The sequence below is a fragment of the Coptis chinensis genome, chromosome 6 (assembly GCF_015680905.1).
Source record: "Coptis chinensis isolate HL-2020 chromosome 6, ASM1568090v1, whole genome shotgun sequence".
Taxonomy (NCBI): domain Eukaryota; kingdom Viridiplantae; phylum Streptophyta; class Magnoliopsida; order Ranunculales; family Ranunculaceae; genus Coptis; species Coptis chinensis.
The window spans coordinates 83,441,248-83,454,824 of record NC_141461.1 but is presented as its reverse complement, the minus strand read 5'-3'; the positions used below and the strand labels follow the sequence as shown (position 1 = coordinate 83,454,824).

The 13,577-nt window shown below is 34.2% G+C and overlaps 1 protein-coding gene and 1 long non-coding RNA gene across 12 annotated transcripts; both read left to right on the top strand.

Annotated features, from left to right (window-relative positions):
* Positions 1-731: 731 nt before the first annotated feature.
* Positions 732-3,401, top strand: ARP1 (RNA-binding (RRM/RBD/RNP motifs) family protein). The gene is made up of 6 exons (XM_086569415.1): positions 732-1,227; positions 1,373-1,511; positions 1,637-1,778; positions 2,558-2,600; positions 2,716-2,953; positions 3,087-3,401. The coding sequence occupies exons 1-6, from the start codon at positions 1,042-1,044 to the stop codon at positions 3,104-3,106; spliced, it is 768 nt and encodes a 255-aa protein (XP_086425541.1). The 5' UTR covers positions 732-1,041; the 3' UTR covers positions 3,107-3,401.
* Positions 3,402-3,539: 138 nt separating this feature from the next.
* LOC147494919 (uncharacterized) lies at positions 3,540-13,359 on the top strand. 11 transcript variants are annotated; one of them, XR_015200308.1, is made up of 14 exons: positions 3,540-3,872; positions 5,107-5,173; positions 5,404-5,489; positions 5,570-5,625; positions 5,761-5,817; positions 5,917-5,985; positions 6,691-6,777; positions 9,196-9,281; positions 9,380-9,456; positions 10,311-10,393; positions 11,036-11,094; positions 12,051-12,128; positions 12,504-12,572; positions 12,743-13,359. It is a non-coding gene; the product is annotated as an uncharacterized LOC147494919 (long non-coding RNA). The 11 variants fall into 11 exon arrangements; XR_015200310.1 differs by having other exon boundaries at positions 3,734-3,872; positions 5,570-5,631; XR_015200309.1 differs by having other exon boundaries at positions 3,734-3,872; positions 5,366-5,489.
* The last annotated feature ends 218 nt before the right edge of the window (positions 13,360-13,577 follow it).

Sequence of the window (13,577 nt, the reverse complement as noted above, 5' to 3'; positions counted from 1 at the left end):
ACCTATTTGGGTATGAACAATCACTATTCATACATCAACATAAAGTATGAAAAACGACCAAAAGAGTAAAATTGGAAAATATTTATTTCAAATTCGGGTCATTTGTCGTCGTTAAAGATTATTTTCACTGAAAAATTAGTTTGGTTATTGAGAGAGATTAAAAAAAATCCCTGGTTTTGAAAGTGATTTTCACTCGAAAATGGGCTTGGGACCAATTTCTTGATTCTGATCAGAATATAATTTTTCACCACCTTACAAAGAATGACACTATTTTAGTTTCATACAAAAGCAACATTCTTCCAACCACCAGGCCTATCGTTTCCTTCGACCAAATATTCTGGGACTGCACATCCAATACTAAAAATTTGTCACTCGAAGGTGTAAATTTCAGGGAAATTCCGCGTTTGCTAGCTGTTAGGGTCACATGGTGCCATGACTCAGAATTCATAGTTCCATACATGTTCTCTGAGTTAAAATATTTTATTGAAACTCCAACGCAGCCCACTTGAATCAATAATATAGTTCCATGTTCTTGTGCTAAAATATTTTTATTGCAACTCTAACGAACGCACACCACTTTTGGTGTTTTTTTTTCAATTCTTACCTCATTACATTGGGATTCAATCCCTAAATTATAAGAACTAAGGATATAATGCATAAACAAATGAAGAATTCAAATCAGATTAGATTAGCTTATCTAGTCTTTAATTGAGAGAAACCAAAAAGACTGCATTGATAGAAAGCGTTAGAACAAAGCTAGCAAGGAATCAAAAAGGTACCATGACCACGTTACAGGCTAATTAAGCAACTTAGTGTCTTAGTCTATCTGTCTATCTGTCTGCCTGACTGTCTCTTTGTTTTCTCCATTATTATACTTTGTTTCTCCAGCTGTTACACTCATGTCCAATGCACTAGTGTTCCTTATTCTCTCTCCTTATATACAAGTACTCCATTTGTTCTGCTCTACTTCTTCTCTTTTAGAACGAAGGCAATAACTCAAATCTAGGTAGTTTGTATCGGCTATATTGATCCGATATAACAATGAGCAACCACAACAATATTGGTGGACAGTTTGGAGATACAACACTTACTAAGGTGTTTGTTGGAGGGTTAGCATGGGAGACTCAAAATGAAGCCATGAAAGACTATTTTGACAAGTATGGTGAGATCTTAGAAGCAGTTATCATTTCTGATAAGATAACTGGTCGATCCAAGGGCTATGGATTCGTAAGTGCATGCATGAGTCTATGGAGTGTTTAGGTTTTTTTTCAATGAATTATATTCTGTGCAGTTGTAGAATGTATGAGTGTATTTTCGTGTTTAACAGCACGGTTAATCACCATGTTAACAAATCGATTATGATAAATTGCAGGTGACTTTTAAGGAACCTGAATCAGCAACGAAGGCATGTGAGGATCCAACGCCAGTGATTAATGGGCGTCGTGCCAACTGCAATCTGGCTTCCCTTGGGGCACGTCGCCCAAGGTCTTTGTCAACAACTTCTCCTCAAGGTTTGACCACCTTTTGACTATCTGACGGCATTCTATGTTGGCTTGGTGTCTCCTATTTTTTTACCCTTTTATCTTTAATTTTGTAAGTAATTCCATTAACATTATTGTAAATTGGCTTGATTAAGGATGCAATGTTGGACCTAGATCCACAACCCCTGTACCAGTACCAGCTGCAGCAGCAAATCAGGTACAATGGTACTACCCAGCAGGGACTCCAACCACGCCCTTCCATCACCAGCCTCAAGCCATACCATACCATGCTTACGGGTGAGACTTTCTTCTTTTTGTTTTCAAACAAGCTAGATGTTGCATAGACACACAGGTCATATAGCCCATAATATTGGGACAATTCTCAATACATTGGTCTATTCTCTAACCATGCATGTTGAGTGCAGATAAGTAATGGGCTAATGGCCAATATATTTCAAGGTAATCAGTGCTGAGAAACAAATGAATAACAAATAAAAGGAGCAAAAGTTTGACGTTGAATATTTTGCAGTACGTATTTTAGTCCAAGAATAATTGCTATACACTTACAGATCTATGAGATAATGAGAGTATGAACGATGTAAAGCCATTTGTCGATGATATATGCAATGGTTAAGCGAGTACGTACGTTGACCCGGCCCCGGCCTTCATAGCAACTATCTGAAATATAAAAAATAACTACAAAATGCCAAAGTGTATCGATCAATTTCTGGAAAATTCACTGAATGGCGATTGCCAAAACAATTTGTTCTCCAGTTATCCAGAGTTATAGCCAATGACGAAATATTGGTATAGTAGATGGCAGGAAAGTGGTTGAAAATGCATAGGGGATGGATACTCATGCATATACCATGTATTTTGGTAGACTTCGATTGGTGATATCTTTTGGGAGGTGGACACCGATCGATTAATTCAGCAAGCCAGACTCCTTTCTATAGGGAAAAAAGAAAAAAAAAAGCAAGCCAGACTCCAGTTTATTAATCAGAATAGTTAAGTAAATAATTGTATTAACTAAAATGAGCCACCAATAGTAATATAATGTGTGTTATTTGTTTCAGGTATTCTCCGACGTACATTACTACTGATATTGGTTATAACCAGGTAAAGCTGACATCTGTATGCCAAAGTTGATGATTATTATAAATGTTCAATTCGATTAGACGAGAAAAAAAACTGTAAAAGAAGAATTCCTTAATGATTAGGATTTAATTTACAGAAGCTAAGCTACAGCACTGGCTACAGCACCGGTGCGTCGTATGTTAAGGGGGGTCACTACTCGCAAGTGTATCCAGCACAAGGAATGATGCCAGTGTATCCTGTTTATCATTTTAATCGACCACCGGCCATGGGAGTAGCTGCAGCTCCTCATATATACCATCCCTATACAACAGCAGGCTCAGTCACCACCATTCCTGCTGTTATCTCTAAGCCTCCCACAATGGCTCCCAATGCAGGTACATGACCTAGCTACATTATTTACATCTTACATATATGTGTACCATCTCCAAAGAAAAAGATTTGAGTACAATTTCAATATTGAGATCTAATATATCAATCTCTTACCTATCATCTAACACATGCAAACAGTTTGTTTGGGTGTAAAATAGGTGCATCGGCGCAGGAGGAAATTTCACAAGCTAAGGAAAGCAAAACTGCGAAGGGTTCTAATAACAAAAGGCTGGTGGGGTGATCAACTCTCGTGATGATCAAGACAATCTATTTTTAATCCAAGATTTCTCTCACTGCATTTTTTTTCTTCTTTTAAGTTAATTATATGTTGAGATTCATTCTTCTCTAACTCTGCACCTCACTTAGTGGTGCAACCATTAAATTTGTTCAAATGTAACAGAAGTCGTGCCTGTTTACCGATATTATATAAAAGGTGACCTTCCAATGGCTTCACTCAAATTACTTAACTGTATTATCCTTAACAACAATTTCAAAATTGATGATGTAATATGCAGTCGTTAAAAATGTCCATTCCGGGCCATTTCCTTGATTTATTTTATAAAAACATTCATAAGAAAGCATTTTGTTTGCATTGCATATTTAATCAAAGACCATCAATAGTAGTTGAGAATGCTCTCAAGAAGCCACCTCAGCCCCCTTTTTACTCTAACATGGACACGTCACCTTCGGCAGAAAAAAAAAGGCAAATCCATGCCCTTTTCAATTGTTCGTACGTTCAATTCAATTGTTCGTGCGTTTGTGAAGGAAAATAAACCAAAAAACAGAAAGTCCAAAAGAAAAACCTCCCAACTTCTCTCTTCCTCTTATTTCAATTTGATGAAAAAAGAAAACAAATAAAAACAAATCCATTCTCTAACAAAACAAGAGAAAAAAAAAATCCGAAACAATCCCATCAGATTTAAGGTATGGCCCCATCTTCTTCTTCTTAATCCTTAACAATCTCTCTCTTTATACTTTTATTAATTTTGTTTAAATTTAGAGGGAGGTGGATGTAAAGACACGGTCCCTGAGTGGTTTGTCTTGCAATTTATAATGCATATTTTTTTGGTTCTTGCAATGCTACTGGTGTTGATTTCTTCTGATAAATAGCAATTCTGAAGTACTTTTTTTCATTAACTCCTTTTTTTCTTTCAATCCATTGATCCCTAATCTAGTTCCAGAAGAACTGTTAGCTAATTGTGTATTTCGGGTGGTTGAAAAGGAAATTGTAGACCTATTACTTGCTCTCTTCCTCTTTCACGATGGTCTGCGATCTCATCTCCTTATCATTGTCAATATAATAACAAGGGATGAAGGACGATAGAGTGGCAAAGTTAACCTCTTTGACCTCATCTGCTATTTTCCTTCGCTTTCCAACCTTGCATTGCACGTTGTTAGTTGCACCCTTAGGCCTGTATATGGCATGAATACTACCAAAGGAAAGCCACCCGTCGTTATATGAGTCCATACTTCAAGTAGAGAAAGTCATAGAACAAGAGGCGATGAAGGAGTTGGAAAAAGAATTGGTGGAAGAAACAGGGGAAGAAGATTCATGGGTTTACTCTATCTCTCCCTCTTCCGGTGTCTCTGTAACTTCAAATTTCTTTTAATTTCATCATTGCTTGCATTTGAATTCATCCAAGTTAGGCTAATTTGGTTGAATGCTTTGACGGGTACCAATAGATGTGCTGCTGATAAGAATTACATTCTAGCTCAGTATCGACTCAAAAGGTTAACTTCACACCACATGAACTAATTTCGACATCAAGGCTTCAAGCTTCGAGATATTTGAATTCTTGCTTAGTAGTTTACTATATTTACAATGCTAAAAGCTGATAATTTAATCTATGCATATTTGCTTTGTTTTTTAAAAAAAAAAGGCAACTTGAACTTCCGTTATTCTTATTCTGTACATGTTTGCTATATTGCCTAAAAAACATTCGATTGCAAATCCTACCAAGTTGTTTTGGCTTAGAACTTTTGTTAATAGTTTTATAATCCGGGGAAACAATCAATGCTAATTAGTAACCTGTTTGGAGAAAAAGATAATACAAAATGTGGGTGTTAGTTTAATGACTTCTAATCATAATTTATGTGAATACATGCGTATATGTCGTTTGAAGAAATGCCAGCACCCTAATTTATGGATCTCAATCAGGTGAATTCACACACGTGTTTGGTCGGCGTGCTAGTTAGCTGCGAAATTTTTACAAAGCTAAACAGTGGTAAGTGCATTATCTTATGTAACACGTATCTATTCAAAAACTTAACGCTACATAACAACGTTTCTTACAGTCTAAATTTGAAGTGTTTCTAGATAATATATACTTTCCATTAGTTTGTTCAAGATGCTTTGTCCATCTATTGATTTGGATTTTATCCATATTTTTTACTGTTTTATACTATTTCAAATGAAGGCCTTTGTAGTTTAGCAAACACTCTTTTTCTTTGAAAGAAATCATGGTAGACCAAGAGGATGTACCAACTCATTGCTCTATAGTGCGAGGACAAGCTTGAGTTCAAAGGGTAGATCAAGCTGAGGTATGCAATCATTTTTTTTTTGGTGATCAAACACAATTTCCTAGACGCATCCTCAACACAAAGATTTTTTTTTCTTGCAGGTGGATGTGAGACCTCTGCGACCAAGCAGCGACGACAATTTCGAGCTGAACCTGATGTATGTGTGCGTAATCTTTTCCAATGTATATATATTTTTTAAATAATTTTTCTTTTTAATAAAGTATACATTTTCACTTCTCTCTCTCATAAAAACTCATTTTACATTTTCTCTGTCTACTTTTCCCATTTGCAGTCAAACATAGGAATTCATGGGGGAAGGGTGCGTAAGAAATTTCAGAATGAAGATGAGGTTAATGTGATTTATTTTTGTGGGGAATGTTCCTGTAATGCAATGCTATCACGTCTTGATTTTTTTTTATTAAATTATTATTTTTTTTGGCAACAATAGGTATCCGTACATGATGAACGAGGAATGTTGGATTTGCAAATCCGACCTCATGCTGTTAATGAAACCCAGGTACGTAGAGTATTTCACACAATTTTCAATACGGATTCGTTTTATTTGGTTTTTACCGTTGACTATAAAAAATAAAATAAAAGAAATCTCTGATCTACAGGTTTTGAATGAAACTATGGTTACAATAAAAATTAAATTAAGTGTATTTTTAGCATTAAAATATTGAATGTTTGTTAGTGCAATATGTTTTTGTTACAGCACATATATGTCACCCCTAGTAGTTAGCTACTTAATTATTATTAATTGTTCCAAGTAATTACAAATAAAATTCTCAGAGCATCGAGTGAATGAACAACTCTCAAACAACTCAAGTCCAGCTTCAGTGCCAACTTCCTGCGAGTATTGCTCTAGCGCTATCTTGATGCACTATCTCACGAAGCGCTCAAAGAGACAAAGATAGAGTAATATCTTCAGCCACGGTTTAGGGAGGGCGATCTTCATCTAATTGTTAATTAGAATTGTTTGTCAAGTTCTTAAACACATCGAACGATTTTCATTGTTATTAAATGTTTTCCATTCTTTTCGCAGTTGAGGTTTGCATTTCTCAATTATTTTGTTAATTTTGCATTACATTGCTCTGAGAAATTTTGTATATAAACGTCAGTACATGCAAAAAGTTTCCTTTACATATATCTTAACATGTTTAATACTTCAATTTTTTTTGTTGGCTCACTGCTATAGGTATGATTTTATATATTTTTGAAGGATGTAGGTTCTGAAGGTAGTGGGATTTGATGCAAGTTATATAGTTTGTCTATTGCTGGATTAACTTTCGTCACCAATTCTTTACAGGTAATGTACATTATCTGAACATAGATACACTAATATGAGCTTATAGCATCCTGTTTAACTTTAGATTCGAAACGTGATCGAATTACTTCAGTTGATATGAAATAAGATGTATGCACTATGTTTAACTTTGAGTACACTCCTTCAAGGTCACAACTTCATTGCTGGTATTGCTACTCTTGAATCTCCTAAAATTTCTCTTTATTCATAGTGTACACAGTAGCACACACACCCACTTTCAAAACCTGAAATTCAATGTCACACCTTTACAACTTACTTCATATGTCATGCCATTCCTGAGTTGAACCCTTCACTATACTGTCATAACCCTTCGCTCTACTACCATAGCCTAACTTGCCATGTGTCAGTAATATTTGAAGAAAATTAAGGATTGCTAGAACTTCTTAATATGATCAACATATACGAAATTCTTAATGAAGTTCACAGGAAATTGCAAATAGTTTGAGAACTTTCACAATATAATATGTTAGTATTATGTCGCCATAAACACAAGCATTGCTAAAAACCAATACTTCGGTAAGGTAGGGCTGCCAACTATGTTTCGTCAAGTGTTGAAACAACTCTGTACAAAGAACTGCTTTTGTAATACTAGCTATTGTCATGTGTTTTGTTGCTGAGAGAACTCTCTACAAAGTAATGCTTTGTATGATTTTGGAATGCTAGCTATTGTCATGCTTGATTGTAATCCAGGATTACAGCGAAACTGTATGCGTGTTGGTATGGCAGTCTAAAAGACATCCGTAATATATTTGATGGTTTTTTGTTTTTTGATTACTGACATTCCTTAACTGTTAGAAATCCTAATGCATCACCAGATTGTGCATGGTTTCCTTGGCTGCCATAGGCCTTACCATTAGGCCTCACTATTACAAAACTTTGTAGTGCAAAAAAATAAGATTGACTTAAAACAATGAGCTGGAACTGATGTATAGGTCGCCACTCCACAACTAGATTTGTTAGGTGTCTGACTGAAAACAACTCCAATATCTCCTTCCATTATAAATATTTGATTTTATGTTGCTTCCCAAGTCAAATTGCATATTCTGCACCCGTGAACGCAATGCATTGGTTGCTGCTATTTTATGAGTAGCTGCCACAATGAGTTGCCTGTTAGCACTTGCAAAAATGATTTTTCAAACTATGGTTGCAACATATTGCAATGAGTAATTACTTTAACAACACAAATCTTCATCGCATGCATTTACTATGTTAATTCATATGTGCTATCATTTAGTTGTGGCCACCGACTTAGACCGAATGCTTAATGAACCCGCCCGTTAGCTGTTGCATCTCATTCAAACATAAGTATGGAGTTGCCTCGCCATGTTGGAATTGGGGAAATTACTCCTCATGTGATTGAAACTTTTGATTTCCTCCCAAATCAATACTAGCGAATTGTTTTAAGAACACTTTTGAAATTTGTAAACATGATTTGAGTTCATTTAATGAGCTTTTGGGAGGATGACCTCCAAAGTGCTGTTGAAATTTTTTTTTTTTTTTTTTTTTTTAGTACAAATTTAGTGGTAGCATACAACAATCGAGCAGTGCAGGTGTTATAATGAAGTTATTAAAATGTCTCTGCAATCGCATAAAGTTGAATTTGTTGTAGTGGTGGTAACTGAAGCCAGACCATAAGAGACATGCAACAGATATTACACTAAATGTACTAGCAACCTGTTAGATATATCTAATTTTTTTTTGCTAATGTAGCTTTTTAATTGGAAGTCTGAAATGGGCGGGGTTGCTTAAAAATACAATAGGCATCTAAACCTAATATATTAGAGCTTCTCATACATATGGTTTATTTTAATATTTGGAATTTTGTATTTCTTATATGTAACCCTAGAACTTAAAACAATTTATGTTGAATTTTAGTATTTTACCAAAAAGTGGAAGCAAGGTTGTCAATATGGCTTCAACTGAGATAAATATATTTGTTTTTCATATTTTTTTTCCTACTGATAAAATGTTTGAATTGATTTATGTTTTAGCTACAATTATATTGCCTTCTTATTCTTTGATTGAAACCATTCTCATTGTTTTTATTAAATAGCATTCAACCAAATATGCTCTGGACACAGCCACTTCATGAAATTATCTGGAGGATAAAGTCTATGGTAGCTTCATGGCTGCTAAAAGAACTTAATTGATGCATGAAGAAATAAGGATATGATTTGTATGCAAACAATATTATTCGTAATTTATAATTCTTACAAGTGTTTGATTTTATGAACGATGTGTTTGGTTGCATGAGATAGTTTTCATTGGTTAGAAAATTCCTTTTGAATTATTAACTTGCTGTAAGAATACTCCCCTAAAATTTCTCCCCTGCAATTCACTCGATGAATTTATCAATACAATTATTACCATGTTCAACTAATACTTTGCTTTTTCTTCAAGTGTTACCGTTATTGAGTCCTGTCAGGCATATAATGTAATGCCAACATTGAGGGAAGCTATAAAGTGTTACTGTGGAAATGAATTGTGTATGTGGTTTTAGTTTACGGATTCATATTCTTTGATCGTCTATTAGTTCCATTACTTTTTACTTGATTTTACACTATTTTATATAATTTGTATACAGGAAATCTTTCACACATAATTCAAAAGAAGAATTTGCTTGCCTACCACATCAATGTGAAAACTGCAGTGATTGAATTGGTACGCACCTTTACAACTTCGACAATTTGTAACACTTAGCATTAAGTATGATAAATAATTGTAGTGTAAAAAGTTCAATTTTGATTTCTTTGATAGCATAGTCTATGGATAGGAAACTTTTTTTTATTGGGACTACCATGGTGCATAAACAAAACAATTCCTTCACATTCTGAAGGAATATAGCTCATGTATTTTAGTGGTTGAATGCTGAATATAGTATGCGAATAATGCTAAACCTAATTACTTTGCCTGCTCAACAATGATTCTTTTCTTTTCAATAGTCGTCTGTGTGTAAGATCTATAGTTTACAATCTACAACTATCAACTATTTTTTACTCACCCAATCAACTAGAACTGTATTCATCGTTTCAACAACTTTTGCTTCAGTAATCTACTTGCATTGGGTTGCCACAAACTTATATTATCTTGGAATGAAAAATTCATGGTAATAAATAGTTTCCATTCAAATTTCTTTCTATGGATTTTGGGGTTTTGATTTCCATTTTAACTTTTATTTTCTCATGGTTTTTGTTTTGCTTATGTTTACATTTTTGGTTTTCTGAGGGTTTTCAAGTTATGGATTTTTTATTACAATATATTGTAATATCCCTTGCCTTTTTCAACCGTTGTGCCGCTCAACTATGTTCTCACACACTCTGATGCCGAATATGGCTCTTGTGGTCTTTAGGATCAATTCCCACCTTCATATTGGGGAACGGTATTTAAGAGTATACATGCTGAAAAAATGTCATCATAATTAGTTGAGTTTGCATAGGTTATCAAGAATACATGTGTTATGATCTTCTTATTAAGTTTAATTGATCTTTGCATTAATGGGTGATCTTCTTTTTTAGTTGAAAGTGATAATAGGTTGGCTAGAGTGGTTCGACATTCAACGCCATTTCTATATGATGAGCTTCATCAAGATAAATAAAAGGTATGTGTAAAAAAAACATTGCCTTTTGATTCATGATATGGAATAGTTCTTAATTATGTGTTTTAAAATATGGAATTTTAGTATCAAATCTTGACAAATTCTGTGTTTCACGCTTAGATCAGGGCAGTAAGCTATATATACAACATCTGAGAGTATTGTGACGATAAACTATTTTAGTTTTTATTTTTTTGGGTGCAATTCTCTTTAGCTTCATGTTTAATACTAGAATCCTACAGCTACAAAATGGTATCATTGCCACCCTTCATCCTAAATCTAATCTATGATGGGGTCATGCATATTTTCCATGCAAAATAACATGCATATATATTTTTATTGTCATATTAAAAGAAAAGATTTCAGATATTCTGTTTTGACATTTGTATGCAAGATATACGTTAGAAAACAATCCATATTATGATGAATTCATGAGTCAGCAGATTGATTACAAAAGGCAATTAATGCAAGTGATCTTTGCCAAAGTACTTTAAGATTTATTAAAGTAAAAGTGATGACCATCAAACCTTCATCGCTTGCATTTCTTAAGGTGTTTGACCATTCAAATGGAACCTATATCGTTACTTTTGATGTTAAGACTTTATATTACCATCAATGTATGTGCCTCCATCTGTTGGTTTGATGCAGACACATGCCTTCCTTTTGGGTACTCGGATTCTCCTATAATATTCATCCAAGCCTAAAAGGTAATTTGATGCTCTCATACTAAAATTGTAGTTTAAGGTCATACTATCATGAGTAGGATATAAAAACAAAGATGGGTGTTTGCAATTGAAAAATGGAAGGGTCCGATCATGAGCCAATGGTGCATATAGTTGTTGTTACTCTAGGTTGTTTTCTACTCTGCTTCTCTATTTTATCGGGATATTTAATTTTTAATTATAGGTTTTTTGGTTTTATTCGATTTGGGTTTTGCTCATTTGGGGTTTTCCTTTCACCACAATTCTTCTTTCCCTCTCATGTTTCCTTCTTTTGAATCTTTTCTATCCAAATCGAATCGGATGCATTACCTGTATCTTGCGATTCGAATAGCACATGTGTTGTAAGGAAATTGTTATAAGCTATGGGTTTAAGAATTCTTCTTCTTCTTCTTCCCCTTTCTACCAGGCCGGTATGTCTTTGTGATTGTTTTTTTGTTTGCTTTTATGGACATCTCGAATCTTTGATTAATATATAGAAATTTTAGGACACAAATTTCTAATTATGTTGATTTAAGAGACACCTGAGTTAATGATGATAGTATCAATTTGCTTGGTGATATACTTTTTAAAGCTAAAGCAATATTGTTTTTAAAAAAAGCAAAAGAAACAATACTGTTGAAATCTCAGCTATTGGGGTAGGTAATTTCCTTAGCCCCTTTTCTTTTTTATTAGTCCCCTGGCCTTAAATAAATTAGTATTGTGTGTTTATTTGTTCGTAGGATACTAAAAGTGTAACTAGGTATATGTTCAAAAACTTTGGTAGATTTTAATATCAAATATTTTTTTTTTTATTCCAGTCACTAGCTTTTGGGGTTGAGTCGCTAGCTTTTGGGTTGTAGCCTTAAATAAATTAGTATTATGTGTTTATTTTTTATTCCAGTCGCTATACTTTCCATTCATTTGCATATTTTGAACTAATCCATCTTGATCTTCTTTTCTAGGGTCAAAAGTGGGGTTTGAATAGTACGAATAGCGCAAGCGGCAGAACAATGGCAATCAAGTTATATTGAGACTTGAGAGTGAGTTGTCTTTTCTCTTATCTTTTCTTTTTGAATTCAATATGTTTTTTTTCATGACCTTACAACATTCTGTTATTCTGCTGCAATATATTTATTTTTAAGAAAGTTGAATTGTAATGGTAAATATTAGTGGTTAATATGATTTCATATAAGTTTTCTTCAATTAATCTGAGTGCTTCATATGCTCTTTTATTTTACTTTTACATTTAAAATTTGATGGTTAGCTAAACACAATCTTAAAACATTTGTTATATGTAATATAACATAAATCAACTATCAATTTCCAGTAAACCAATAACAAATAGATATTTTTTATGGTTAGGCATATGAATATTTGCTGCAATATAATGATGTCAAACATTTATGCATCTACAGATAGATGGAGTGATGTTGCAGTTATAAAGAAAAAAAAGATGGATGATGCAAGAATAAAGAAGGCACTAGGTATTAGTTTTATTGAAGCGAAAAGCGCAGCTCAGTCCACGAGATCGATCCCACCCACACACAAAAGAAACAGTTGAAATACTAACTGAGATTGCCATGACTTGATGAGTTCCAAATTTGAGATTTGAGGATGGGTGTACCCAATTCCTAATGTTAATGTTTTTTTGTAGGTTGTAAGAGGAACATATACTTCTGCAATTGTGTTTCCAGAGTGCATGTTGGATGTGAAATAATTGATGAAGAGCTTCTCTTTCGAAATGTGAATGCGGTGTGTCGCAATATGCCTTTAGATCTATCCAAGGTAGCATCCTATGACGCACTGTTTAGAGATCATGAGAAGTTGATGCTTGCAAGCAATATGATTACAGAGCGCCATGATATTAACACCGTCAGTATATGATTTTTTGTTTAAAGAAAACGATTGGTGTAGTAGTTCACTGGAGAGTAAGGGAAGAGTGGAATAGAATCAAGCTCAAAGCCAAGCCACATTTCACGCTTAACTGTGTGCTAAGAAAGAAAGGGACTATTTTACCTAAGGGAGTGAATCAATGGTGGTCTCATAGGCCTGCATTTGTACACAGGGTAGAGAGCCCACACTCCACCTGTTTTAGGTTTCTTATGTAATCCTTTGTAATTTTGAAACAAGTACAGGGTTCTTGCAAGCTCACAATGTCTTTCATTTATGCTATCAGTACAAATAATTACACCTTTAGGTTGAGAATAGAAGTTCAAAAGGTTGAATTCATGTTTGTTACATACTCTATTAAAGTTTTTTTCCTCTTTGAAATAGTTTTACATGATGTTAAAGTTTTTCATCATTCATTTTTGGCCATTGTATTTCAAGTATATTCAACGAATACTTTATTAAACATATGAACTGAGAAAGAATGAACGTCAACCTGGGGAAGAGATTAGGATACTGACCTCACTTGCTTCCGAAGCTAGGCATTTCTTTTAGGCCAGTCACTAAAGTCCCTCTCCCAGCAATATCGATGGTGGTTAATG